This window comes from Filicampus tigris, chromosome 6 (genome assembly GCF_054856515.1).
Source record: "Filicampus tigris isolate MCC_2025a chromosome 6, RoL_Ftig_1.0, whole genome shotgun sequence".
In the NCBI taxonomy this organism is placed as follows: domain Eukaryota; kingdom Metazoa; phylum Chordata; class Actinopteri; order Syngnathiformes; family Syngnathidae; genus Filicampus; species Filicampus tigris.
The window spans coordinates 6,493,910-6,520,898 of record NC_141222.1 but is presented as its reverse complement, the minus strand read 5'-3'; the positions used below and the strand labels follow the sequence as shown (position 1 = coordinate 6,520,898).

Below are 26,989 nucleotides of genomic sequence, written 5' to 3'. Positions count from 1 at the left end.
ACAAATTCCATTCTGTCACTTCTAAATCTTGAATATGTAAAGACTGGAACACACCGGTATGTGTATTTCTTTTGCAGAGATGTCAAAGCTTTGAGGAGGAGGCCAGTCACCAGAAGTCAAAGTGCTCCACATAGACGTCCTGAAAAAAAATTGAAGTGGCAGACAAGTTCCGAAGCTCTGCCCACAGCTAACCATGACCAAGATTTGGAAACAAACCAACCCCTCATTTCATCACCAAAAACTGTGAGTGTAAAAAAAAAATATGCCGGAATGAGGTGAACTGAACCTATTCTTAAATATTACATTCTGCTGTTTAAATGTTTAGTATATCAGTCGTGTGTTTATGTGAAAAACAGTGTGCGCCAACCACCTAGGTAGGCTACATATATGGAAAAGTCCACTCCTTTTTCTTACTGGCTGGTTCATTTGACTCCATCATAAGTGGTTTGAAAGGCAAACCACTGGCTGATAGTGCCATGCCACATTGACAGAGAGACAGCAGGAATAGGAAGTCAGACACTCATTATAGATATATTACTCAAAAAAAGAAGATACGTTCATTGATACAAATTCATATAATCACTACCCTATATTAATTATAAAATACATTAACACCTCATTAAGAGTCTCCAATTCGATTCCATTTTATTTATATAGCAACAAATCACAGATCAACAGAAGTTGTCTCTGGTCACTTTACACATAGAGCAGGTCGAAGACCCCACTCCTCATATATTGAAGTACTAACTGAGCCCCAAATGTACAGTATGACTTCTAGCTATCTATTTTCCCTACAAATTATCCTGAGCTGGAGTGTATTGCATCTTACTTTTGGGGAGAGGCAGGATACACTCTGGAGTCTGGACGGGCTGAAAATAGGACTTTTACCTGTATAATAGAATTGATTCTTTTCTCTTTATCAGAGGGAATCCATCAAACAATGCGCACCAGTTCCCTGGATTAAAGACATACAAAACAGGGAGCCCAGAGAAATGCAACTTGAGCAGGAGGAACTCGGTTTACTGGATAGGGTATGTCATACCTGCCTCAGAAAGCTGCCATATAAATAAGGTAACCATTTGTGGATTCTCAGTAACATCTCAGATTGTCTTTGTATACGATGAACCAGCATGCCCAAGAACTGTCCGAGCTTCGCCTGGGAATAGACCAGGTGACTGAGCGTGAGCTTGAAATGGCAAAGCGACTGGAGGACTTCATTAACCAAAGTCAAGACCAGAATGCAATACTGCAGGCTGAAATGGATGAGCTCCGGAATCTCCTAGCTGTGCGAGAGGAGCAGCTTGCTAGCGCCACCTTCAGGTATAAAACAGAAAACTGTATATTTGATTTGGTCATCACTGCTCGGATTTAGTCATCACTACACTACACTCAACAAGTTGATGGTTGGCCATGTTGGAATTGCATTTACGCAATACTGTTGACAAAAATGGCAAAAGGGGAAATCAACCAAAACATTTTTTTTCAAGAATATGTTCCCAACAGGCCCACTAGATGAAACACAGCATTCTGATTAATATTGCGTTTGTGGAGTATAAATTAAGCCACCCTTAATTAGCCATCTCTGGGGACGGCCATTTTGTCACTTTTGTCGACTGAAAATGACATCACAGACACTCAGGGCTCAGATAACGACCAATCATAGCTCTGCTTCAGAAAAGAGGTGAGCCGTGATTGGTCGTTACAGGAGTCCTGAGCAGTTGTGATGTCGTTTACAGTCGACAGAAGTGATAAAATGGCCGCCCCCAGAAATGGCTAAAAACAGGTGGATTAACTCTTCATTTCCACTGGAGTAAGGCTGGTATTTCAAACATTCGACAGTACAGAATGCAGTTTTAAGCAGAGATGGCAAAAGTACTCATACACTGTAGTGAAGTAGAAGGCACAAAGTAGACATATTGATTCAATTTATTTACTTAAAGTGAAGTTACCCCAAACCTATTTTTGTTCTTTGTTCTATGGAGGGCCACTCGTTGAAACAAGGCAATAGATATTGATGAATATTGTGAGTGTGGAAGAAGAGCTAATCCACTTGTTTTTAGCCATCTCTGGGGACGGCCAATTTGTTACTTCTGTCGACTGAAAATGACATCCCAGTTGCTCAGGGCTCAGGTAATGACCAATCACAGCTCACCTGTTTTCTGAAGCTAATGGTTAGGGGTGGGCGGATCGATTGAAATATCGATATTATCGATACTAAGCAGGTACTTGGATCGGATCGATACTATTGTCCTGGGATCGATACTTCGCTCCTCCACCAGTTTCCTCAAAACGCCGCTTCTCTGCGCGTTGAAACAAGGCAATAGATATTGATGAATATTGTGAGTGTGGAAGAAGAGCTAATCCACTTGTTTTTAGCCATCTCTGGGGACGGCCAATTTGTTACTTCTGTCGACTGAAAATGACATCCCAGTTGCTCAGGGCTCAGGTAATGACCAATCACAGCTCACCTGTTTTCTGAAGCTAATGGTTAGGGGTGGGCGGATCGATTGAAATATCGATATTATCGATACTAAGCAGGTACTTGGATCGGATCGATACTATTGTCCTGGGATCGATACTTCGCTCCTCCACCAGTTTCCTCAAAACGCCGCTTCTCTGCGCAAATAGCGCCCCCCCCTGAGCCCTGAGCATTTGTGATGTCATTTTCAGTCGACAGAAGTGACAAAATGGCCACCCCTTTGGATTGCTAAAAACAGGTGGATTTTGCTGCTTAACTCAAATTCCACAAACGCAATATTTATCAGAATGCCTTGTTTCAAATAGTGGGCTTGCATAGAACATATTCTTGAAAAAATGTTTAGGTTGACTTCCACTTTAATATCACATAATAAGTAACCAATTTGTACCTCTTGGCTGTTTGTGCCTTTGACAGGTTGGGTGTGATTGAGGAGGAGAGGGAAGACGATGAGCGCAAGCTGAATGTCGCAATTGCAGCATCTGAGCGGATGAACATACTGGTAAGACACCTGGAAATAGATGTGTGTGAGACGTGTGTGTGTGTGTGTGTGTGTGTGCGTGCGTGTGCGTGTGTATGTGCGTGTACTATGCATATAGATATATTTGTATACAGTATATATGCTCATCTCTTCTTTGGGATTTGCACCATTTTTGTAACAGAAATTCAAGTGATCTGATGTATTTAAATTGATAATGATAATCTATCTTACTTTTTCTTTTTTTTTTTTTTACAGGAAGAGCAGTTTGCCGGCTTGATGAATAACATTCATCAGCTCAATAAGTCGCACAACAATGAACAAGCTGATGAAAAGTAATAAATTGTCAGTAAAGGATCATTTAGTTCTGAGGGCTTGGCACAGTTTTGTATCATTACAGTGTTCAACATAAATAAGTACACCCCAGTATGCTTTTCAGCCATTTCTCAGTGGACACCACTAAGCATATATTTGCTACACATTTACTGGTATGTAAATGTATAAAATGTATTTGTTCTAGATGATGAAATTTTGGTATGCACATTAAAAAATGCTTAACAATCAATTGGCCATGGAATATTTTGTAGCATAGTACACCATATAATCATAACTCTCAGAGGAAGCACAAGGTTTTCAAACAAATCTGTTGGGGTGTTTTCATTTATGTTAAGCACTGTATAGAAGATAAAAGTTCTCGCCAATGTCAACATAGCAGTAGACATACACTCAGTCACAACATTTGGTTCACTAGCACAATCTAACACGATAGATGTTTAGAGGCAGAATGTTTAGAATTCAGTGTTGGATTGAATTATAATGTTTTATATTGAGCATGCAATCATGATGCTATGGCTTGTCAGTGTTCATGTTGAGTATTTATCATCTATAAGAAGCAATTCTATCAAGCCCTACACGGCTAGAAGTGAGGTCTTGAGTCATCAGTAGCACCTTAAAACACATGATAACAATGCCATTATACACAGCAATCAATTTAGTGTAGTTTTAACAATAAATATAATCTATAAATACAGATTTCTCAGTTTCTTTATTGAATCAAATCAAACACACTAAACGGAAAATTCTAAAAGGCCAAAAGTATTTTGTGTGCTCTCCATTATTATTTGTATTTATTTATTTATTTTTTTTATTCATTTATTTTATTTGGATACACTTTTAGTGTATTGGTCACAAAGATATTATGATTGTATTTGTCATAGGCGTGCTGTATATATTGCGACATTTTGGAATTGTATTATACCTCAACCAATTGAGAGGTAATTTTAAAAATACACAAAATGCAGATCTCTCTAAAAGCTAAATGGAAGCTGAGTTAAGGATATTGTATTCTCTGGCGTCGGGCCAAAACCTCAGAAGTCACATTTTGGCGCATTTACTATTTTTTTCAAAAATCTATACTATTGGTCACTCCACACGTGTGGGTGCTATTTTTACACATTATGGACATTCTAAAGTGTTGAAAGTGTCTTGCTCTCTTTCATGATGCAATGCTTGGGGATGAACAAACTTGCCATTTTGGGGTTTCCTTTTCATTAGAAATGTGTGCGTGTTTGATACCACTTTTATTCAGGCCTATACCAGTACAAGTACTCATCTCTTGAGTACACACCGATATCAAAGTAACCGATACGACCAGTACTTTTGATACATACCATTTCTATTAAACCAATGACCCATAATTTCGAAGAATAAAACTCTACAACAGTGTTCCCCAAACACCGGTACCGGGCCGCAGCCCATTTGTTACCAGGCCGCACAGACACAGACCTTTGATTACCTTCTGAAGGGAAATATCAGTAGGGCTGGGTGATTATATGTTTGAGAATCATGATTGATGTGACCAGCTGCGAGCTTTGAGCATATTTGCTCCAGTGGAGGAAATGTACGCAACTTCAGCCAATCAGAGTCCAGCTTTTCCTTCTAACTTTGGTTTGCAAGATGAAGAAAACAGAATACGCCAATAATTGAAAGGAGAAGCAGTAAACAGAAAGTAATAATAACAATGACGGAACATGCAGCTAAATGCGTGGGCAGCCATGCAAGACCTGGCGTAATCTTCCGAAGATGAAGCTATTTTGACACGAGAAGTTCATTCCCATTGCTTGTGTGGCGGTATCTCCAACACCGTTTCTTTGAATGAACAATTGCTCTCCTTAGCTCATATAATGTAAATTCCTCCTCTATAGCTCCGTTCTTTTGTTTTTTTTTTGGTTCTAACTCCTGGATTCTGTTCAATTACTTGTCTTCTACACACTTTGGCTTTTGTTATTAGGTTTTCCGATCTATGTATTTTAACAAAGGTTTTTACCAGGTTCTCTGCTCTCTCTGCCCCCACAACTGTTTTATCGTCTTCCTGTAATACTGAACTTACACTATTTCTTTCCACTCCATTCATTTTCCTAATCATTCCCCAAATGTCAGACAGTTTTGTTTCTCTCCCAATTTTATTACAGAATTGTCTCCAATAAGATTGCCTACCTTACATTTCTCTTTTATTAAATGGATCAGCGTATCTATTGTATGATGTTTTTTTAGCTGTCTAAAAGCTTGAATGCTTATTTTAATAGCTTGGCTATATTTCTTGAGCAGTTATATCTTGTACCCCCTCCATCATTTATAGAACCCATTTCATTTTCGTCAACATACTCTTCTATCGCTAAACCATTTGCATCTGTGTTTACACTACCCCACAACGTACTATGGGCATTAAAATCTCCACACCATACTACTTTCCCATGTATCTGTCCACTAGCTTTATAAAGGTCATCCTTACTTATCCTATTACCTGGATTATAGTAGTTTATTATTGTCACATGGCTTTCTACTGTCCATACTTTCACCACAATTGCCACGTATTCTCTACTTATGTCATTAACTTTATAATTTATTCCCCTCTTTATAAACATCTTCCACACCTTGGCTTTCCCCTGCATACTGTTGCTGTGTGTCCATATTTCTGACATTTATAACACCTCAGCGGTGGAGGAATAAACGGTCTCACACTGTAGCTGATGTATCCTAGATACACTTTGCTCGGCAATACTAATTCGTCACACTTAATACCGACAGACTGTCAACCATATCTCCATTCCTGTTCGTTTTCAGTCGTTTCACTTCTGTCACTTTTACACCTTTTACATTTTCTCTAATTTCATCTGTTGTTACTGCTGTTGGGATACCCAAGATAACTCCTCTTGCTGCTTTTTCAGGCATTGAACATTCAACTTCTTTACCTCCGATCCGGTTCAATCTAAGCGCTTTCCCTTGCTGGGCCCCATTCATGCAAAAGATTAACAGCTATCCATTTCTTAATACCTTAACGTCTTTTGTCTCGCCCAATGCTTTATGTAACGTTTTTGGCAGTCGGATTGGGTTCCACTCACCAAACGACGGCCCCATCTGGGTCAGTTTAGCAAAAACCTTATTCATCCCTTCACTTCGTACTCAGATTTTGTTCAGTTCCGCTGTTTGAGAACGAGTCGTCAGATTCCTCCTTCCTGTATATATCCTTCGCTACTTTCTTCTGTTTTTTTCCAATTTAATATTCGCTCTCCCGCTACACTCCATCTCAGTTTCTTCCCGCCCCTCAGATACAATTTCATTTTCCTCCATCTCACTTCCTACTCCGTCACTTCCCTCTGCCATCTCTCTCGCCCTAATTCCAAACCCCCAGTTCTCGTCGTCGCCCGACGGCGTGTTGTCTGCCAGTCAGTCCTAAAGTAGTCCAGTGATTGCGATTACGGACAGGTGTGCTGCTGGGGACACGTCCTAACAGGGAGGGGGGAAAACAAAACAAAACAAAACCATGACAGAAAGTTCCAATCGCTGGAAATTGAGAGCGCAGAGAAATCACGGACTGGAGTTTTGTGATAAGCACGCTCGCAATATGATTAAGATGAACGGATTGGATAACGACGCACGGCAAAGGGCGTCCTGAAAAAAAGGGGAAACCCAGAGATTTATGATCATATTTAAGAGAAATAATGATGAATTAGGTGTACATTTATTTGATATAATTTTCTGACAAAACAAGAACACAACATATCGATACAACTGTCTTGGCTGTGTTTTCTAATGGAAGACTAATGAAACCTTGCAATCTTAAAGTGACACTTGGGTGAGTTTAACATTGGCACTTATACAATAGTTTTGCATGTATAAACGACATTAGTACTAAAATGCCCACCTCAAAAGACTCTGTAGTGATTTAAGGTCTTTTTTAGTGATTAGGTTTACGACAAATTTGGCTTTTGTTATGTTTTCCGTCTCAGCGGTCTACGTCACGCGAGGAAGGCATGCTTGGTAATATTGCTCGCTTTGTCAGTTCTGTTGTCTAAAACGGTGACCGATCGCCACCAAAATGCAAATGCACATTACTACTCTTGTCCACTTCAAACTGTGAAAGTATAAAAGTGTTCTGCACAATAGTTTGGATTTATTGACATAAAACGTGATCTCATCATGATCACCTCCACAAAATAAAAAATACTGTGGCGATTGCTCCTCCACTTTCACAAGCTGAAGCAGACAAGAGCATGAATGCGCACACGAACCCCGGCTGGTTATATTTCGGACATTTAGCGACGCTAAACTCGTGTCTCAGGAGGGAGAGAGAGGGCGGGTTGCAGCAGCAGCAGGCAGATTGGAGCCCCCCGCGTCCCTCCCCGGCTAAAGGTAGGATTGGGACAGCTAATAGCAGCAACTAGCTTCAGGTCGTTAAAACAAAAGGCGTTAGCACAACAACATCAGCTCCTTACTGTCCGCCCAGCGTGTGGAGGTGAAGATGAGCCTGTGTCTTCATGTCGCCTCGCAAGCAGTCGCGCGCGGTGTCTCTGCTTTTTGCTTGCAGCCCCCTTCTGCCCGAGTGAAGCGGCTTGAGAGTGACAAAAGCCCTCATCGAACAGCGAACGAAAAGTTCCAGCGAGGCTGACTCCACAGCCATTTCGGCTGTTACCTTCCAAATTGGACGGCGCGTTGTAAGACGAAAATCTTGGGCACTCCTCATCCAAATAAATGTGCACGTCTCATTTCCACTTCAGTCTCTGTAAATATCCTGATTGGTGTTTAATGCCTCACTCGTCCTAACCGTGATCAGCAAAGAAGCAGTGTTTTGTTTTTGTTTTTTTAAGCAAAGAAGCAGTGTGTGCTGGTTCCAGCCTATGTAGCTCTGCTGACTTCCACATTTCCTCATTCTCATATAAATCAGCCACGGAGAGGTTAATCCTTTTGATATGTTGAAGTGGGGTCGACTGGTTAGCACGTCCGCCTCACAGTTCAGATGTCGTGGGTTTGATCCCGGCTCCGGCCTCCCTGTGTGGTGTTTGCATGTTCTCCCCATGCCTGCGTGGGTTTTCTCCGGGTACTCCGGTTTCCTCCCACATTACAAAAACATGCATGGCAAGTTGATTGGACACTCTAAATTGCCCTTAGGTGTGATTGTGAGTGCGGATGTTTGTCTCTGTGTGCCCTGCGATTGGCTGGCAACCAATTCAGGGTGTCCCCCGCCTACTGCCCGAAGACTGCTGGGATAGGCTCCAGCACGCCCGTGACCCTTGTGAGGATAAGCGGTATAGATAATGGATGGTTGGATGTTGAAGTGGGCATTAGTAGAGATGTCCGCATAAATGTTGATGCCAATTGATTGCAGTTTTTGGACGTTATAAGCAATGAAAGTACAATGATTTCCAATGGAGAGTTTGGAATCGGTCCCTCGCGTGACTCCGTCCGAACAATGATAGAACGGTAGGGGGCGCGGCCATTCTGGTCATTAACAAGGTGCGTTAGAGTCACTTATTTCCTAATTTCTCCCAAAACAAAATAGAAAATGACAACTTTTTTCATTTTCATGATCAAAAAATATATAAAATGAACTTGTTGGTGAAAACGTGACCATCGTCCACCGTCCCTTTAAACAAAAATGAAATGTCGTTCAAAAACAGAGGCCAGAATGAGCGTCTTCACAAAAATGTGCATCAGGCAGAAACACCGACACGATTGCCTCACAGATCACCAGCTAAACTGTTTTTATCAACACCCGCCAAAATGAATTTTAATCCACATTATTAATTTAGAAACTTGTTCATAAGTTTATGGATGTTTGGGATGTCATAGCTGCCAACTGTTCAGGATTGTGCGTATTTCGTTATGCAAAACTATGAACGCGTTCCGGATATTAAAAAAAAAAAAAAATCATGGGTCACAAAACAGGTTGAAAAAAGATATCGCTAGGTTATCTGGTGAGAGGTTAATTGTGTTGGCTGCTAAATGCTATCATGGTTGACAGGGCAACAGCTGTAAAGCTAACAGTGAGTGAATTTTTTAATCATTTATTTGAAAGTATGTCTTCACATGTAAATGCAGAGCAATCCTTGCAAATGGTGGTAATTGGTGGTTAAAAAAAATACAAGCCATAATCTAAGTCCTATACTGATAAAAATGTTTTTTTTAGTAGCGCTTTACTTGGATTTCATAATTATAGTCACTACAGTTTTTCATCCTTCCATCCATCCTTTAATCTATACTGCTTTATCCTCACAAGGGTCGCGGGTGTGCTGGAGCCTGTCCCAGGTGTCTTCGGGTAGTAGGCGGGGTACACCCTGAACTGGTTCCCAGCCAATCGCAGGGCACATAGAGACAAACAAACACAGACACCTAGGGTTAATTTAGTGTGATCAATTAACCTACCATGCATGTTTTTGAAATGTGGGAGGAAACCGCAGTACCCGGAGAAAACCCACGCAGGTACGGGGAGAACATGCAAACTCCACAGAGGAAGGCCGGAGCCGGAATCGAACCCTCGACCTCTGAACTGTGAGGCGGACATGCTATACCAGCCAACCACCCTGCCGCCTACAGTTTTTCAGTTATCCACATTTACTTAAAGAAATAAGTGAACTTTTAATAATACTTGAATTGTACCTGTCATGTTTCTTGACCGTATTTATTGAACTAAATATAAATGACATTATCTGGTACGATTTTAATATTTTTTTTTAATTGCTTAGTTTTACGACTGTTTCGTGTTTACATCAAGTAAGGTTGTTTTCCCACATTGTTTAACAACAACCGCTTCTTTTTTGTTTGTTTGTGTATTCATGATGCTGTATTGATTAAATTTATGCAATTGCAAGAGATATCCATCCATCCATCCATTATCTGTACCGCTTCTCCTCACAAGGGTCGCGGGGCGTGCTGGAGCCTATCCCAGCTGTCTTTGGGCAGTAGGTGGGGGACACCCCGAATTGGTTGCCAGCCAATCGCAGGGCACACAGAGACAAACATCCGCACTCACAATCACACCTAGGGGCAATTTAGAGTATCCAATCAACTTACCATGCATGTCTTTGGAATTTGGGAGGAAACCGGAGTACCCGGAGAAAACCCACGCAGGCACGGGGAGAACATGCAAACTCCACACAGGGAGGCCAGAGCCGGGCTCGAACCCACGACCTCTGAACTGTGAGGCGGACGTGCTAACCAGTCGACCACCGTGCCGCCTGCAAGAGATATGTGATTTTTTATTTAGTTGTTTTGAGTTAAGATTCAGCATATAATTTAACCCAGTCCAGTCGTAGTTATTAGCCGAGGTGTCAAATCAAGGTCCGGAAAGTTAAAACCGCTTGGCCTGTGGCTACAGCCAAACTGTGGCTGGGTTTGGTCTGACAATGGCATGGCTCAGTGGTTGTTTCCCAACCCGGAGGTTGAGTTTGGTCCCTGGTCATTGTGACCGTGTCAAAGTATCCTTGAGATTCTACCCCAGTTGCTCCTGAAGCTGCATCATCAGTAGTTATAAAATGAGTTACAATGTAAAGTGTTTCAAGTACCAAAGGTAGAAAAGCACTAAATAAGTGATGGCCTGTTTACCAGTTTTTACTTCCTGGACCTGGATTTTACACCTCTGGTTATTAGTAGAAATTAATAAATACAAATAAATAATATTTAATAGGTAATTGAAAGTTGATGTTACTTAAGTAATTCTTCTTTAGCTAACTGAGAATATGCAAGTACAATTCACTGAGAATTTTTTTATTTAGAAAAACTTTCCGAGCTTTTTTCAAGTATATATCACTCCATTTTTTTTCCTTTTAAATGCATGTAGTTGTTATGCATGTTAACTGTTGGGACTTCACAACAAGGCTTCTTTTTAGGCTTCTTTCTACTCCTGCGTTTGCGCGAGCGACAACCGCTGTTATTGGGATTGTGGTATTGCCCCCCGCACCAATGTAACGGGCTGACGCCGCCTACCGGCAGCTCCTCGACAGGTGCAGCCGCGATTCGACTGCTTCTTGGCAGCTGTCCTCTGTTCCTGTCCCGGCGGCAACTGCACAGCAACCGCCCAGTCATGTTTGGTTTGTTTTGGTTTTGGGCTTTCTTTAGTTTCATGTTTTGCTCAGTGTTGTGTGTCTGTCTCGTCATGATTATTGTGTCCACCTGTGTTCCTTCCACTCCCTAGTGGCCAATCAGCTCCCCCTACCTTGTATCTCTTGTCCAGGTGTTTGTCGTTGTCTCTTCAGTGTGCTTGTATTTAAGTTGCTAGTTTTTGCTCAGTTCTTGTCGGGTCATTGTCGTACAGTTGCTGTCGTTTTCTCCTTGTTGTTGGTTTACTCCTTGCTGACATGTTGTTTTGTTTCTTTGTTAGTTTGAGTTTTGGATTTTTCAAGACTTGTGTTGATTTTGTTTTTCTCAAATACTCTCTTCAGTACGCCCTGCTTCTCCTACCTCCCTGCATTTGGGTCCTCCTTCCACATCAAACCCTGACAGGAGCAAACAATACAATGTAAAAACCTTTAACACTATAAAAAATAAAATACTTCTACTACAACAACAAATGTTGTTGTTTTTTTTGGGGGGGGGCGGGGCTGAAAAGCCTCTGCCAGAGTACGTCGTCTCTGTGCCCGCGGGGGTGCGCTTTATATGCAGAGGAGCGGCGCTTTGAGGAAATTGGTGGAGAAGTGATTTATCGATTCAGGATAATAGTATCGATCCGATACAAGTACTTGCTTAGTATTGATAATATCGACGTTTGTATCAATGCACCCACCCCTACCAGTCACGTGACAAAAGGCTCAGCTATACTTTCGTTTCGTGAAAACTGAAAAGTGGGAGTTTAAGTTTCGCTTGCCTCTTCTCTTCAGCTTACGTAGAAAGCACCGGCATGGCGAACGTAGACGGCTGTGAGCTCTCTCTGCTCAGCCTGGGTGACGAGCTGACCTGCTGTATCTGCCTGTGCACCTTTGACTGCCCAGTGACTATCCCTTGCGGCCACAACTTCTGCCAGGAGTGCCTCCTCTCCACCTGGAAGGAAACCTACAGCTGTCCACAATGTCGGGCCCACTACCCCATTAAGCCGGAACTGAAGAAAAACTCGGTTCTCAGCGCCGTGGTCGAGACTTTTAAATTGCGGTCGGCTGATAGCAGGACGGACGTGTCCGTGGCCAAATTGGCGAAGAGCGAAGCGGCCAGGGGTGCCGCCGGCATACGCTGTGATACGTGTATGGAGGCGGAAGCGGTCAACACTTGCCTGACTTGCATGGCCTCCTACTGCGCCGAGCATCTGCGGCCGCACCACGAAAGCGCCGTGTTCCGCGTACACCAGCTGACTGAGCCCGTCGGCGACCTGTTGGAGCGCATCTGCCCGCACCACCACAAGCTCATGGAGCTTTTCTGCACCCAGCACGACCGCCTCATATGCACCATGTGCCTCCAGCAAGCGCACAAAACCTGCGACTTCATTCCACCCGAGAAGCAGAGGGCCAAGCAAGAGGTCTGTAACTCAAAAGTAGAAGAACGCAGAAAATTATTAGGTTGATGCAACCACCAAATTATGCTGAGTCACTTAAAATGAAGGCTTCTATATGCCATGCATGCCTACATACAATGATATGTTCTACATGCCTCCACTAGTCTAAACATGGCATTCTGATTATGTTGATATGATATGATTGTGTTTGTGGAATATGAGTTAGGCAGCCAAATACACCCATTTTTAGCCGTCTCAGCGAGCGGCCATTTTGCCACTCCTGTCGACTGAAAATGACATCCAAGTTGCTCAGGGCTCAATTAACAACCAATCATGCCTCACCTGTTTTCTGAACCTGAGTCATGATTGGTCATTATCTGAGACCTGAGCACCTGTAATGTCATTTTTAGTTGACTACAATTAACAAAATGGCCGCCCCCTGAGATGGACAAAAACAGGTGGATTTTCCTGCTTAACTCATATTCCACAAACGCGATAACAATTAGAATACTGTGTTTAGACTAGTGGGACTGCATTGGAACTTATTATTTTTACATTTACAGTACAATACACACAAACAAAGTGATGGATTACTAGCTTTGAAATAAAAAGTCAAGAATAAGTAGAATACATGTTAAGAATAAGTTTGTTCAACTATTGTTCAAGTTACTGTGTTAACAGGAAAACGCTTGCAATATCACTACATAATTATTTATTACATATGACAAGTTGAACTTTTGGTACAGATTTTAGCAAGCATCATTGAAGTTGACGTGCTTGATTTGCCAAAGTTTTTTTCTGGGGCCAAATCTGGCCCCAGGACCTTGAGTTGAGCTGTGCTCTAAATTGTCCATATGTGTGAATTTGAGTGAATTGTTGTTGTCTTTATGCCCTGCAATTGCTGGGTCAACCAATCCAGGGTGTATGATTGATATTATATTTTTGTCACTGCTTTAAACATTACCTCACTCATTTTATGTTAAATGTTTTGTTTCACTTTTGTGAAATGTTTAAGTTGTTAATTTAGCTTCTGACAAAAAAAAAGATTTGTGAATAAAAATTCGTCCTTATCAAATCAGACCTAATTTGTGAAGATTCATACACATCACAATTGTCCATATAATTATTAAACATTGTCCTAATCCACACTAAGACCCACCTGTGACAGAAGTCAAATGAAATGTGATTATTGTTGGTGCAAACCTACTAAACATGATTGTTTGATTGCATTGGTTTTATTGTCTTTGCAGTCCAACTTGAGACAGAATTTGGGTTTGGTGGACAAGAAGATTAAACAGAACGAGACCGTCATAGCTCAAATGACAGACATACAGCGTACCCTGAAGGTAACCACACACTTTTATTGTATAGGGGCCACGTGCACTACAGTGTGCAGTACTAGGAGTAGAATATGGCTTTGGAGAACAAACAGTTTTGAAGTAATAGAATTTCAAATGTCCAAACCATAGTATGACACGATTCCTGGGATATTCCCACATAACCAGAAAAATCACTGAACAATTTTCCTTGTTTCCAAAAAGTGTAAAGTCACCAAAAATCGACAATTTTGATGTGATATTGTGTGTATACACAAGTGCCAAAATAAATGCCTGACAATAACTGGTTGGGCTTTTATTTTGAAGTGCTCTCTTAGTGCATTGCCGTGGTTCGTGTTCTGAACAATCGTTGTGGCGGCTGGCTGGACTTTGACCGTACCTGTCAACCCCGTGTACTGAATCTTACGAACGTTTTAATTTGCCCTTACATATAATCTTAGACATTACACATTATTTTCGAATGGCTGCTGTCACGTGAACGGAAAACAGCGATGTCAGGTGTACATGTTTGAAAAGGTGTTTCCACTTGTACAAATTACGCCCAAAGTGTACAACTTGACTGGTACAACCTTTAGCGTAATATAAGGCAGGATACCGTCTTATTTTATACATGGACTGAATGAAAAAGACCTCAAAGTGCAATTTAAGGCACATCATCTTCATTTAAGCATGGAGAGTGGGATTCCAAACAAGCCTATGTTCACGTCATTAAAAAAAAAAAGTAGAAAAGAATGAAAGCAAAGGAACAGCTGTCAGAATACTTTTTTGGGGGGGTTTTAAATCATCACACGACTTACTGTTTCCAGGCGGGCGCTCATTGGTAGTAGCTAGCTGCTGGCCACGAACGAGACTTGTGCTGTTTCATACAATGATGGCGTAATTAACTAACGGCTTCTTAGCATCCTAAATTAGCGATTGAATGTGATTTGGATGGCGTTGTGTTGATGTCGGTAGCAACTATGCCACGGCAACAAAAGCTGTGACAAGGCAAGCTGAAATGTCGAAAAGACAAGTCAAGCCAGCTGTCACACTTCCACGCAAGCCAACTTTATAATAAAAGCCTACTAAGGCTATTGCATTGGCATCAATGTATCATTTGGTAAGTGTTTATTTGGAAGTTAGCCTTTGTGTTGACGGCCTGTTACGTTATTTACGTTATGAAGGTTTGCAGCTTCCTTGACACGTCTCAATGACGGCACACAAACCAGATAAACCGTTGTCTAAGTCAGAAAAAAATCCTATATCATTTTAAAATTTTTGTTACCTGAATTACTCAAGGAATCGGTTTTCCCCTAATCACAAAATGATCCCATAGATGCGACTTATATGAGTTTCTAGCCTTCACGTGAATGCGTAAACGTTTTTTTCCACCAATCAAAACCGCGGACCATGTGCAGCCCGAACCATAATGTGCGATCCATACAGATCGCAAATCAAAGATGATCCATTGCACCACTACTATCAATACTAATTGTGTTATGAACATATGACGTCTCTATCCGGGCTATTGGTTCATGTCTTCAGTAAATATGGCAGCACACAGTATATTTTTAGAAATTCTTTTTAAAGTTATTAAATGTGCATGAAATTTCACAATATTTCAAATTCATAACAACAAAATTATTAAATTATTGATGCTGTAAAGACAAAAAAGTCATTCTGTAAAAAGTACAGTCTCTTTAACAGAGCTGGGCACTTGACCCTTGTATGTCATCGCAACATGTGACATAATGGACCGATCAGAGCAGCAACAATTCTTGATGTGTGCGTGGCATGTGTTGCAGACCTGCCCCCAACAGCACAATGCGTCGGTCATGTGAATCAATGCGGCAGTTGACGCGGGAGTAGAAAGAAGCCTAAAAAGAAGCCTTTCAACGAGTAGGCTGAGATTAAATTTGGCCGCCTCGCGAGAACGTCACACGCATGAGGGCCGATTAGTGGACTGGACTAAAATCCACTTCCGGCCATGCTTAGTCCAACCCTTTTTAAAAAAATTTGTCAGCCCCCACCCTCCGCCCCAAAAATGGGCATCCGGCCGGGCAGGAAGGTCCAACCGGTCCGGCCCCGGGACAGACTGCCCAGCTCTGCTTACATTCCTGCTTTTTTTTACACATTAACACATTGCAAGATAAGGCAAAGATAATGACATTGATCTGTTTGTGTTCATATTGTAGGGCAGCGCCACCTCCAAGAAGTTGGCAATGGCTCGTGTGTATGAACAGATCCGAGACCTTCTGGCCACTGAGGAGCGCGCCGCTATGAGCGCGGTGGACCAAGAACTGCAATGTTCTCAGACCAAGCTCAACGTTCTCGCGAAAAGGTTTTCTAACAATATTAATAGCTTGAACAAGGCTAAAGTGGACATCCAGGGTCTACTTTGTCAGTCACAAACAATGGCTTTTCTTCAGGTAAGATAACAATAACGTTTTTTCCTGTTCTCTCATTCAGCACACTGATGATACTCGACATCTTGCTTCATATTTGAAACTGAAAGTCTTGCAACCATGAAATGGTTGTACTTGGGGAAATACGCCCAAATTCTCCATTCGGTCAGGCAAAACACCAGCAATGTTGAATTTCGTGTTTTGCTTCCTTTTGGCTTTTGAACCTGTCAATTTAGCTGTAACATGTTAAATTCTAGGGCTGCACGATATTGGAAAAACGATATTATTGCGATATTTAACATGTCCTAAAGATATGGCATTTTTGTTGAATCGAATGAAAGAAATACCTTTTTCTCGCAACAAAATAAGCGAGCTAAATGTATTCTTTGCTAATTAATTGTAATTACTCTGGATAATGGTCAACTATTGCGTGGCGATGCACATTTAAGTTTGCATCTGACTGGTCAAATTCAGATAAAAGCATACAATTCCATAATAAAATGATTGCATGTCTTTGTGATGTGCATATTGCATGAACCAATATTGCGATATCGATATTTTTTCGATATATTATGAAACTCTATTACTATAATCATTACCGCTGTAATGTCAAGTTCAGCCAAGGCTCATAGTGTCCATCCTAGCAAATGTGAAGGCTCAGCAGAAAATCACCGTCAATCATAAATGAGATGATTCAATCTTAAGAGTCATGATTTCTGAGTGTGGTTGTATTTCCAAGGCGGGTAGCAGCATCGTCAGCTGTTTATGACACATGTTGCGCCCATTTGGGCGTTTCAGCGCAGGGAGTTGGCCACATCGTCATTTTCATGCAGGAGCAATGGTCTAGTTCAACATGTTTGAGGGCGGTGCCCACGGGGAGAAACAGAAAGCAACCTAACTAACTACTCAAAAGAGCTTTTAAAACTAGAAATGAAAATAAGGAAACAGTGTAAACCACACAGGTTTAGATTAAAAAAAAATAGTAATAATCAAATGGAAAAAGGGCACCACACTACACAATTGAGGCTATAAAAATATTAGACCTAGAAAAACTGGAAATACTTGCTGGAAAGACAAACACGTACTACACGGAACGTGGCAGAGAAAAAAGATCAACAAGGGTAAACAACAGGTTTTTGGTGTATCAGGGTCTTTAGATTTCATCCTTTCAAGTTTTTCAACCCTTTCCACATGTCCAGTGTTTGTTATAACTGCATCCTTTGCAGTTAGCCCTCACCTCCTGTCAAACACATGCAAGCCCGCATTTGTAATTTTGATATGACTATGATATGGGACGTTAATGTAAAATTCTTCATTCTTCCACCAGCAGAATGCATTTGACAGCTGTGCTTCCGCTCCTCACAGGCTTCACTTAGCCTGCCCAAAGCTGCAGCGTTTGAACCGTACGCCCCTCGAATTAACTTGAACTCCAGAGAGTTGACAGCAACCGAGGAGTTTGCTGTGAATCTGAATAAACAGTTGTATGACATCTTGAATCTACCTGTTGATGCCAGACCACCATTAACCAAAACAGGTAACATTTTCAGTGGGAGCAGTGGACTCCATATCGCCGCTGTCCTGTGAAAAACGCGTATATGAAATTTTGTCATTTAAAAAAACAAAACAAAATTCACATGAATGGAATGTCTCACGCGGAAACCCCATTAACCTAAAAATAAAAAATGGACGTGTTTTTCACAGGACAGCAACCATATGTACAGTGGATATAAAAACCTGTTCAAATGGCAAGTATTAGTGATAGAGAAAACTGAGACCAAGAAAGATTATTTCAAAACTTTCTCCACCATTAATGTAACCTTTAACCTGTGCAAATCAATTAAATAAATATTTATATCAATAGAGGGTAGTAAAAGGTAAATATAAACAACTGAGCTAATATGGTTGCGCAAGTGCACACCCTGCATAACAAACGCATTCAAATTCATGGGAGTCAGCACACGCCCGACACCATTTATATGGCCAATGATTAATTACAAATAAAATTGTTCTAGCTGGCTTTTCCTCAAATTTGTTTTCCATTTGTAGAAGAAGGCTGAAGGTTTTGTGCTAACGCTGACATATATTCGGAACTATTGTTAGTTCCCCAGTTCCGGCTGAAGAAAAACTGCTCCAAAGTGCAATGCTGCCATCAACATGCCTCACTAGGTGTGCTGTTCTTTTGGTGATGAGCAGTGTACTTGAGATTCCGTATTCCTCTTCCTGGTTCTGCTCCCCTTTATATGCTTGTTACTTCCAAAGAATCAAAGAAACAAAAGGAAGTGAGCGAGATTTGTACGCCGCCAAGACAAACGAATGCAGTTTCTGAAGTATATTGTTGTCATGGTGATACCTCGAACTTCCATGCATGCTTTGGATGAGGCCTTGTCGACACCTAGCCGTGGGTTTTTAACAACCGTATATTCTCCCAAAAACGCATATATATATATATATATATATATATATATATATATATATATATATATATATATATATATATATATATATATATATATATATATATATATATATATATATATATATAGTAAAAGTACAGTCAATTTTCAAATAGTATTTTCTAGTTTTTCCCTAATATCTTGCCTGTCCCTAAAATGTGTCGCTACCGAAAAACACAATTACAGAAGAATAAAAAGAATTCTACTAGCCGATTCATATGTATTATATTATTTAAAACGTACTTTATTCAAAAATAAGCATCATATTGTCACTACCGAAACCTATCTGTATGTTTCGGTAGTGACTGTTTCGGTTTTATTTTTCCCTTCAAATTAAGATTAAATATGAAGTAGAATATTGTTAAAGTCAGAAAGATCTATGTATAACATATGTATCTATGTATTGTATTATTTAAAACTTACTTTCTTCAAAAATAAACATCATATTGTCATGATTGATTGATTTTTGATTTTTCTCAGACTTGGGAAAAAATGAGTATTTTGAGTTGTTGTGTTGGCTTCATTTTTTTTTCTGTATAAAAATGCTTGTCTGCGTAGCATACGGTTTTGTTGCTAAATGCAAATAATTGTCCCGTTGATAATCACTGATGTCTGGGGATTCTTGTGCATACAAAAGCATTTTTCATGCCATCTCCATAGCTCTCTTGCTTGACGGTGGCTTTACATCAGGACTTTTCTCGTAGATTTTAGTTTTTGAGTTTGCGCTCACTGCGGGCTTCACTATTGGTTCCGGGCTCCGGATACCGGAACTACCGTTGTCAGGAATTGATCGTTAATGTAATATAGGAGTAGAAAATGTAATGCATAAGTTTTTATTCCGGGTGAGGAAATTTCCGTTTGACAGAGATCCGTAGGTGGGAATACTTACTGTAGATAGATAGATACAAATAAAGATTTCAAAAGTATGACTAAATATTTTTGCATAAGCTTTGTGCTCGTCCCCTGAAGTTTCAAAACAGCATGTGGGTGGGTGGGTGAATATTATTCTATACATTACAATTAATGGCAACATACAGTCCAAGAAAAAAGTATTATAAAATACTGTGCTGTATGTCTTTTTTAGAGACGAAAATCCAGACACGATATCCCACCAACAGCCCTACCCCAGCAGTCAGCGCCAAAGCTGACAAGATGACATCACAGAGTGAGAAAATATTACAATACTGTATTGTCTTTATTAACCCCAAAGTCAGATGATTGAATTCCGTCAAAATATGTTTTGTGCAGAAAAACACATTAAGTCCAATCCAGTCAAGGAAGACCGCAATGAACGTAGGAAAAATATGTCTCTTTCTATGGAAAACCTCCTTGGGTCTGGTGAGAAACCAAGACACAGACTCCAACTGACTCAGATGCATTCTAAACCCAAAGAAAAAACAGGTACCCCTTGTCTGCATGAATACATACTGTAAAACCTTGTAAATGGATGTAAGATTTATTCCAGCATTTCCATGTTTGCTTTAGAAACGATGGACCGTCCTGCCAACCTCGCTGCTGAAAATAGACACCATCTCCTGGCATGTACGTCCTTCAGAGATTGTCATCTTATTTTCCCCATCAATGTTGTTGTTATTATTATTATTATGACTGTATTTCCTAAAATAGTGCCCTCAACTCTAATAATCAAATCAGTCCCTGGGGGCGTTATTTACTGTAAATGGGGCTGTCACTTGTAAACCACATCTTCCCTCAGAAGAAAGGTTATTCACAAAGACAACACAGCTAACTGCTGAGCCCATTTGCATTCTTTTGAGAACCAAACCACCAGCACTTAGCAAATCACGGAAACACTCTCAGATGAATCAAAGTGTGGAGTCTTGCTGGCCGCGCCCGTTGTCCATTCATATGGTCTCCTGGAGATGCCATCTTTTTTAGCGATTATGTTCTAGCTAAATGGGTACTCACTCGCTCTGCTTTGTTATATGCATCCATTTTTACATTTCGGGCATTATTAGATTAAGTTCGATCCGATCCGCCGCCTGTGACAAACTTCTCACGCAAGAGCATACCAATGCATGCACATTAGCGAGTGGTTAAGATACTTAATTAATAATGTTCTTTATTAATGTGGCTTTTTTACAGGATTCATAGATGTTTGCGTCATCAGGGCTTCATAAGCATGTTCATAATGGCCATTAAGAAGCGGCATTCCCACAATACTTTGCTGCAGTTGAAATAAAACATTTTGAATGTGTATACAGGAAGTCCTCCAATTACGACGTCATTTGTCGTTTCGACTCAAACTCGTTTGTAAATTGTGGACTTCCCGTATTGATATATGTGTTATTTTGTAAAGGAGGGGTGTAGTATAGTTACAGGGATGTTTGTAGTCATGTAGTAAATTATTGTGACTCATGCTGAGACCGTATTCTTGAAAAAAATATTTGGGTTGACTTCCCCTTGAACACTACACTGCTTTCTTTCTTTTTAAATATTTTTTCTTCTTCGTGGCCCCATCCGGCCCGACCGGGGAAATCCAGGCCAGCCTGAGGATGTCAAACTCAATTTTGCCGTGGGCCACATCATTTTTATGGTTTCCTTCGAACGGCCTTTATGACTGTGAACCCAAATAAATGTATGATTGCCTCATGTTATATATAATCAGAAGCCAGGAAAAACGTTTTGTTCAAATATTATTGAATTTATTTTAAAAAAGGGAAGCGGTAACCAAAAAAAATGGCCACATAGAATGATATGGCAGGCCAGATCCAGCCCCTGGGCCTTGAGTTTGACACCTGTGGTGTACATGATTTGAGATGCAAACGAGGAGTACGGTCATTTTCATAACCTTATCTTTCTTTTTTCTCTGCGAACAGATGGCACTTCACTCACTTTCGATCCAAAGACGGCGCACAAACAAATCATTCTAACTGAGTGCTACACAAAGGCATCTGTGTCAGACCACCCTCTTCTGAGCAGCGACTGCCCCGAACGCTTCTCTGTCTGCACTCAGGTGCTCACCTCTCAGGGTTTCACTCACGGCTGCCACTACTGGGAAGTTTGTCTTAACAACAACAACTTCATCGCCGTTGGGTTTGCTTACGATAGCATTGACCGCAAAGGTGCGACCGGTCGACTTGGCCGCAACTCTCAGTCGTGGTGCGTGGAGTGGCATAACGCCAAGCTGTCGGCTTGGCACGACAGCAGCGAAATTGAGGTCGTGAATACCCACCCGAAGCGTGTTGGTGTGTTGTTGGATTGTGATTCAGGCTCTGCTACATTCTACAACGTGGCCGATAGAGCCTATCCCTTCTACTCTTTTGTGTTTCCATTCAGTGAGGCAGTGTATCCAGCTTTCTGGATTTTCTCTTCTGAGTCATCTATCTCACTGTGTAAACTGAAGGCCTGAGGAACGTGTTGACACACACACACACACATACATACATATCGTCGCTGTCCTGTGAAAAACACTCCTCTCCAATTTTGGAAACTTTTTTAATTTTCACTTCAATGCCATGTCTGTAACGCGGAAACATGATTCATGTAAAAATAAGAAAATGAAAAAAAATGGAGATAAGTGTTGTTTCACATGACAGCGACAATATACACATATATATATATATGTATATATATATATATATATGTATGTATGTATGTATGTATGTATGTATGTATGTATGTATGTATGTATGTATGTATGTATGTATGTATGTATGTATGTATGTATGTATGTATGTATGTATGTATGTATGTATGTATGTATGTATATATATATATATATGTGTGTGTATATATATATATATATATATGTGTGTGTGTATATATATATATATATATGTGTGTGTGTATATATATATATATATATATGTGTGTGTGTGTATATATATATATATATGTGTGTGTGTATATATATATATATATATGTGTGTGTGTATATATATATATATATATGTGTGTGTGTATATATATATATATATATGTGTGTGTGTATATATATATATATATGTGTGTGTGTGTATATATATATATATATATATATATGTGTATATATATATATTTAAAAATGATTTTAAAAATCGCTGGCCGTCATGTTCGTTAAACACGTCACTAGATAACCGTCACGTGTGTCAACGTTGGACTAGACTGCAAAATGGTATACACACACAGCTACGCCGAATGGAATGCATCTATAGCGTTAATCCTGAAAGGATGAAGCCATATCGTTTCCAGCCAAAACTATGAAATAAATCTACAGCTTAGATTCCACTTTTGATGTGAAATGTGTAGCGCCGGATGCTCTTGAGAGGCACAAAATACACTTCGGAAAATGAGTGGATTAGGAAGTTCAACAGACATGGTGCTCGTTTGCGAGTTACACATGCATAGACAATGCTGCAATTAATTTGTCCTCCTACCATGGGCACATGATGAACAGAATGTTGCTTTGGGCTGGTGTCTCAGCAGCTTAATCTACGAGCGTGGACTCCGCTCGCAATATGGACATAACGACCCAGAAGCCAGCGCCTGTGCCGGGGATGGCAAAGTTTTGAGAGAAAACAGATCCTCCCTCGGGCAGTTAAGATAATCTCCCACCTTCTTGCTCGTTAAAAATGTTCTGCATGGCGTGGGTTTTTAATGTCACCTGCATGGCATGTCCCACCTCTAACTGGGAACGACTCCTAGGGATATGCGATATGGCCAAAATTTCATATCTCGATATTTTTGCCAGATATCGAATATGAAAACTAAGCATTTTGAAAAGAGAAAACAAAATATCAATCCGAAAGAATGTGGAAAATGCAGGGTTTTTATTTTTAGAACTTTCTGACAGCCATCAACGTGAGTTGAGTCAGAAGTCAGAAATACATTTTAATGGCAGATAACCCTTTTGTGCAACAACAGAAATGTTTGTTGTGTTTGCGTGTGTTAACTGTAACTAACACGTGCGTTGCTACGGAAATATGGCGTGGGCGATAATCATGAGGAACGTGTGGATATATTGAAAGGCGAGGCTCATTCCCATTCAATTGAATGGAACGGCGAGGCGCGGGTTGCTCATACAGTTTTACAACAAGCTCCACTGTGTTATCCACTAGTACACGCGAAATTAGGCAGCACATGGCTGTGTATCGCAACTCTTGGTCGTGGATTTATCACGTGTCTGCTGTCCAGCAATCGCTGCTTACGTCTCTCTCCCTCCCTCCACAAGATGATTGCGCGGGAGGAAGTCAGGGCAGATATAGACAAACAATTAAGTAATTAAGAAAATACTCTTTAAACACTTAATTGACTTTGACAACTGATTGGTAGTTTACCTCACACATGTGTAAAACCACACTGGAACTGGAACAGCTTTGCGTGTGAGTCTGCTTGCTTTAAGGTACTTCAAAAAGTCAAAGGAAAAAGCAAACGACTGTGTTTTGTGCTCAAGTTGCACACGACAATTCAATGGACTCATATTGAGTGACATTTCTAGGCAGATTTTTCCTGAAAAGTCAGACTCCAAATTGTATTTGTTGTAATCAAGGCTCAAAATAAGCGGCTTTAGATCGCAATTTGCGAGTCAACATTTGCATTTTCGTGCCTCATCAAAACACATTGAATAGTAAAACTGAGAATCTCAGACTTTCAGTTTTTTCCCAGAGCTGGGCATTCCACCTATGTGCCGGACCGGTCCGCCCATGATGGACGCCCACTTTGTAGGTGATAAACGATAGACGGGAAACTTATAAAAAAAAATAGTCCGACTAATCATAGTTGGAAGCCCATTTCTTTTCCGTCTATGTAATAGCCCATTTTCGCGGTGAGCAAAAAACGGACTGTTACCGTTTCCAACTACCAATTTTTCTAAAATAACTTTTTAAAACAATACCACTAACCTCACCGCCGCCGGACTAAATGTGAATAGTCTTCCGAGGTCGTGAAATGTACATACACCAAAAAAAGGTCCCGGAAGGCGCTAAAAGGAGACTCCTTTAGTCCGGTCGCATTGAGGCTTCTGTTGTCCAACAGCTTCCATGCCGCGGTGAGTCTTTTGTTTCAAATATCGCCCGAGTGGGGGGGTGCTACTGGTAGTTTGGCGAAGTTGATAATTGGAAACGCTAATGGAAGCCCGTTTAAAACGATAGGCAGACCGGCCTATAGGCAATTACTATTTGGTCCGGCCGGACAAAATGGCGGAAGGGTGCCCCGGCTGTAGGTGGAAGGCAATAAACGGATCGCTAATTTTTCATAAAATGTCCAGCTCCGGTTTTTCCAATAATGGAACCAACGAGCGGGTCCCAAAAAGCTACACTGAGCTGGACACGCTCATGTCACCTACGAGTGAGTAGTCACAGGTCGAAGCAATCTTAGTAGTAGTTACCAGTTAGCTTGCAAGGAGCTTTTGCTGGCTAGCTAGTGCGTCTAAACACATTGAAAAGTCGCTATTTAGTCAGTAATCATCGTCTTCATTGTGGTGAACAAGTACACTTCTGAGAAGTATTGTTCTCACGAAGGGAAGATGGCGAAAGAACGCTAACTGCTAAGATAACCTAAAATTCACACGTAAGGGTTTAACACCGGCATGAAGTTCTTAGGTGATCGAGTACACTTCATGGCATGGTCTGCCTGGAACCATGATGCTAGTGGTATTTTTTCCAAGATTTTATTTATAAAATCAGTAATGTTATTTCTGCGTTTTCACAATAGTCCTGAGTTTTGGTTTTGACTTTTGAGGTCAGCATAATAAATGTTTGCAAAATTACATTACAGTAGATCTTATCTTAAAACAATTAGGCTTTGTTAAAAGACAATAACAACCCATTCAGAAATACTAAGTTTAAACTGAAATGTAAATCTGTTTGAAATTGCCCCACTGGAAATGCTTCTAAACAAGAATATACAATTTGCTGCTATAGACAAACGCAATGTGAGTTCAAGAAATAAAAAGCCATAATATAAAAAAGAAAACAAATGGTTCATGCGTTATATTGTCATATTTTTATTGTTTAATAAAACCATTGCTTCAGGTCCCTGGAATTAACCTTGCAAAAACAATTGCTCCTCAAAATTAAAAAGTTGTTCCTCAAATGAAGTCATTGATTTGCAAAACTGCTTCGCAAAAAAATAAATAATTCCAAGCGTTGGTAATGGTTATTGTATGAGCTCTTAAGGGTTTGTTTAAAAATAACAGCACGTACAATATGTCTCCGGTAGCCCATCAATCAATGCTTACAGTATGCTAGAATGCAACATGGTGTAGCGCTACCCACCGTAAATTTCCATGCCTGTATGCCAAAGTTGAGTACTCTGAATAGGACCAACATGTACAAAGGTGTGCTAATTGAATGAGTGGTGTTCTGTTCGTTATCCCATTTGGAGTGCTTATATTAGACTTTGTGGTTAAATGTAATACACCCTTCAATGTTGTAAATGTTTGCTCTGCTATGCTAGCAATAGCAATCACCCTCTTGTATTGTCTTCGGATGATTTATTTTTCTGCAATTCTCAACTGAATGAAAATTTGTGCAATAATTTGTGTCTGTAAGATTTTAATAATGTCTTACATCTTTTATGTTTTGTTATCGCAGAGTGTATGAGAGTCGTATAATTGGTGTTACCAAATCATTCCTCTTGAGTTTATTTTTTCCCTCAAACTCTTAATGTGCTTTTGTATTATGTCATTATGATGCGGTCTATGTGTATTGATTCTAATTTGTTTAAAACAAACCTTTGGTTTTGTTTACTGATTAAAAAAAAAAGTTGAACACTTTTAAATTATTACAGTAATCCCTCGTTTATTGCAGTTAAAGGGATGGTTGGGCTGGCCATGTTTTCATTAACATATATATTCATATATATATATTATTTGATCAGGTAAATGAAAAGAGTTGTCATTTTCTATTTTATCAATAAATTTGGGAGAAATTAGGAAATAAGTGACTCCATGAATAACGCCTCTTGTAAATGAGGAGAATCCAAGTGTCTAAGAAGGATACAGCACTAAAGACTAAAAGTTGTGTCCACAGGTTTAATGCTTCCCTTTTTTTTCTTCTTGTAAAAATTGACAAAAAACAAGTTTACATATATACTTATTCTCACACTCAACAAAGTTGTTCAAATAACAATCAAATAAATGTTATTTTTTTGCTTGCCTGTACAA

The 26,989-nt window shown here is 40.3% G+C and overlaps 2 protein-coding genes and 1 long non-coding RNA gene across 4 annotated transcripts in view; 2 read left to right on the top strand and 1 right to left on the bottom strand.

The window, feature by feature from the left end:
* Positions 1-3,984, top strand: part of rasal3 (RAS protein activator like 3) — a 16,352-nt gene extending 12,368 nt beyond the window's left edge. For both annotated transcript variants that reach the window (XM_086033096.1, XM_086033097.1), the window contains 5 exons: positions 78-243; positions 924-1,031; positions 1,130-1,320; positions 2,894-2,978; positions 3,213-3,984. In XM_086033096.1, coding sequence (XP_085889222.1) covers positions 78-243; positions 924-1,031; positions 1,130-1,320; positions 2,894-2,978; positions 3,213-3,293 — 631 coding nt within the window. In that variant the 3' untranslated portion in view covers positions 3,294-3,984. The remainder of the gene's footprint in view (positions 1-77; positions 244-923; positions 1,032-1,129; positions 1,321-2,893; positions 2,979-3,212) is intronic.
* The window catches only part of LOC147145575 (uncharacterized), a 16,855-nt gene extending 4,123 nt beyond the window's left edge, over positions 1-12,732 (bottom strand). Inside the window, exon 1 of the long non-coding RNA XR_015087106.1 lies at positions 12,493-12,732. This is a non-coding gene — a long non-coding RNA (uncharacterized LOC147145575). The remainder of the gene's footprint in view (positions 1-12,492) is intronic.
* trim25 (tripartite motif containing 25) lies at positions 11,923-26,989 on the top strand. Its single transcript, XM_086033098.1, has 8 exons — positions 11,923-12,735; positions 13,962-14,057; positions 16,223-16,456; positions 17,798-17,966; positions 19,970-20,050; positions 20,134-20,286; positions 20,371-20,427; positions 21,723-26,989. Exons 1-8 carry the CDS (start codon positions 12,127-12,129, stop codon positions 22,253-22,255), a joined length of 1,932 nt encoding a protein of 643 aa, XP_085889224.1. The 5' UTR covers positions 11,923-12,126; the 3' UTR covers positions 22,256-26,989.

Coding starts and splice junctions, on each gene's coding strand:
- trim25 (XM_086033098.1), top strand. CDS start 12,127: ATGGCGAACGTAGACGGCTGTGAGCTCTCTCTGCTCAGCCTGGGTGAC. Junction 12,736..13,961: donor AGCAGAGGGCCAAGCAAGAG/GTCTGTAACTCA, acceptor TTGTCTTTGCAG/TCCAACTTGAGACAGAATTT. Junction 17,967..19,969: donor ACCACCATTAACCAAAACAG/GTAACATTTTCA, acceptor TGTCTTTTTTAG/AGACGAAAATCCAGACACGA.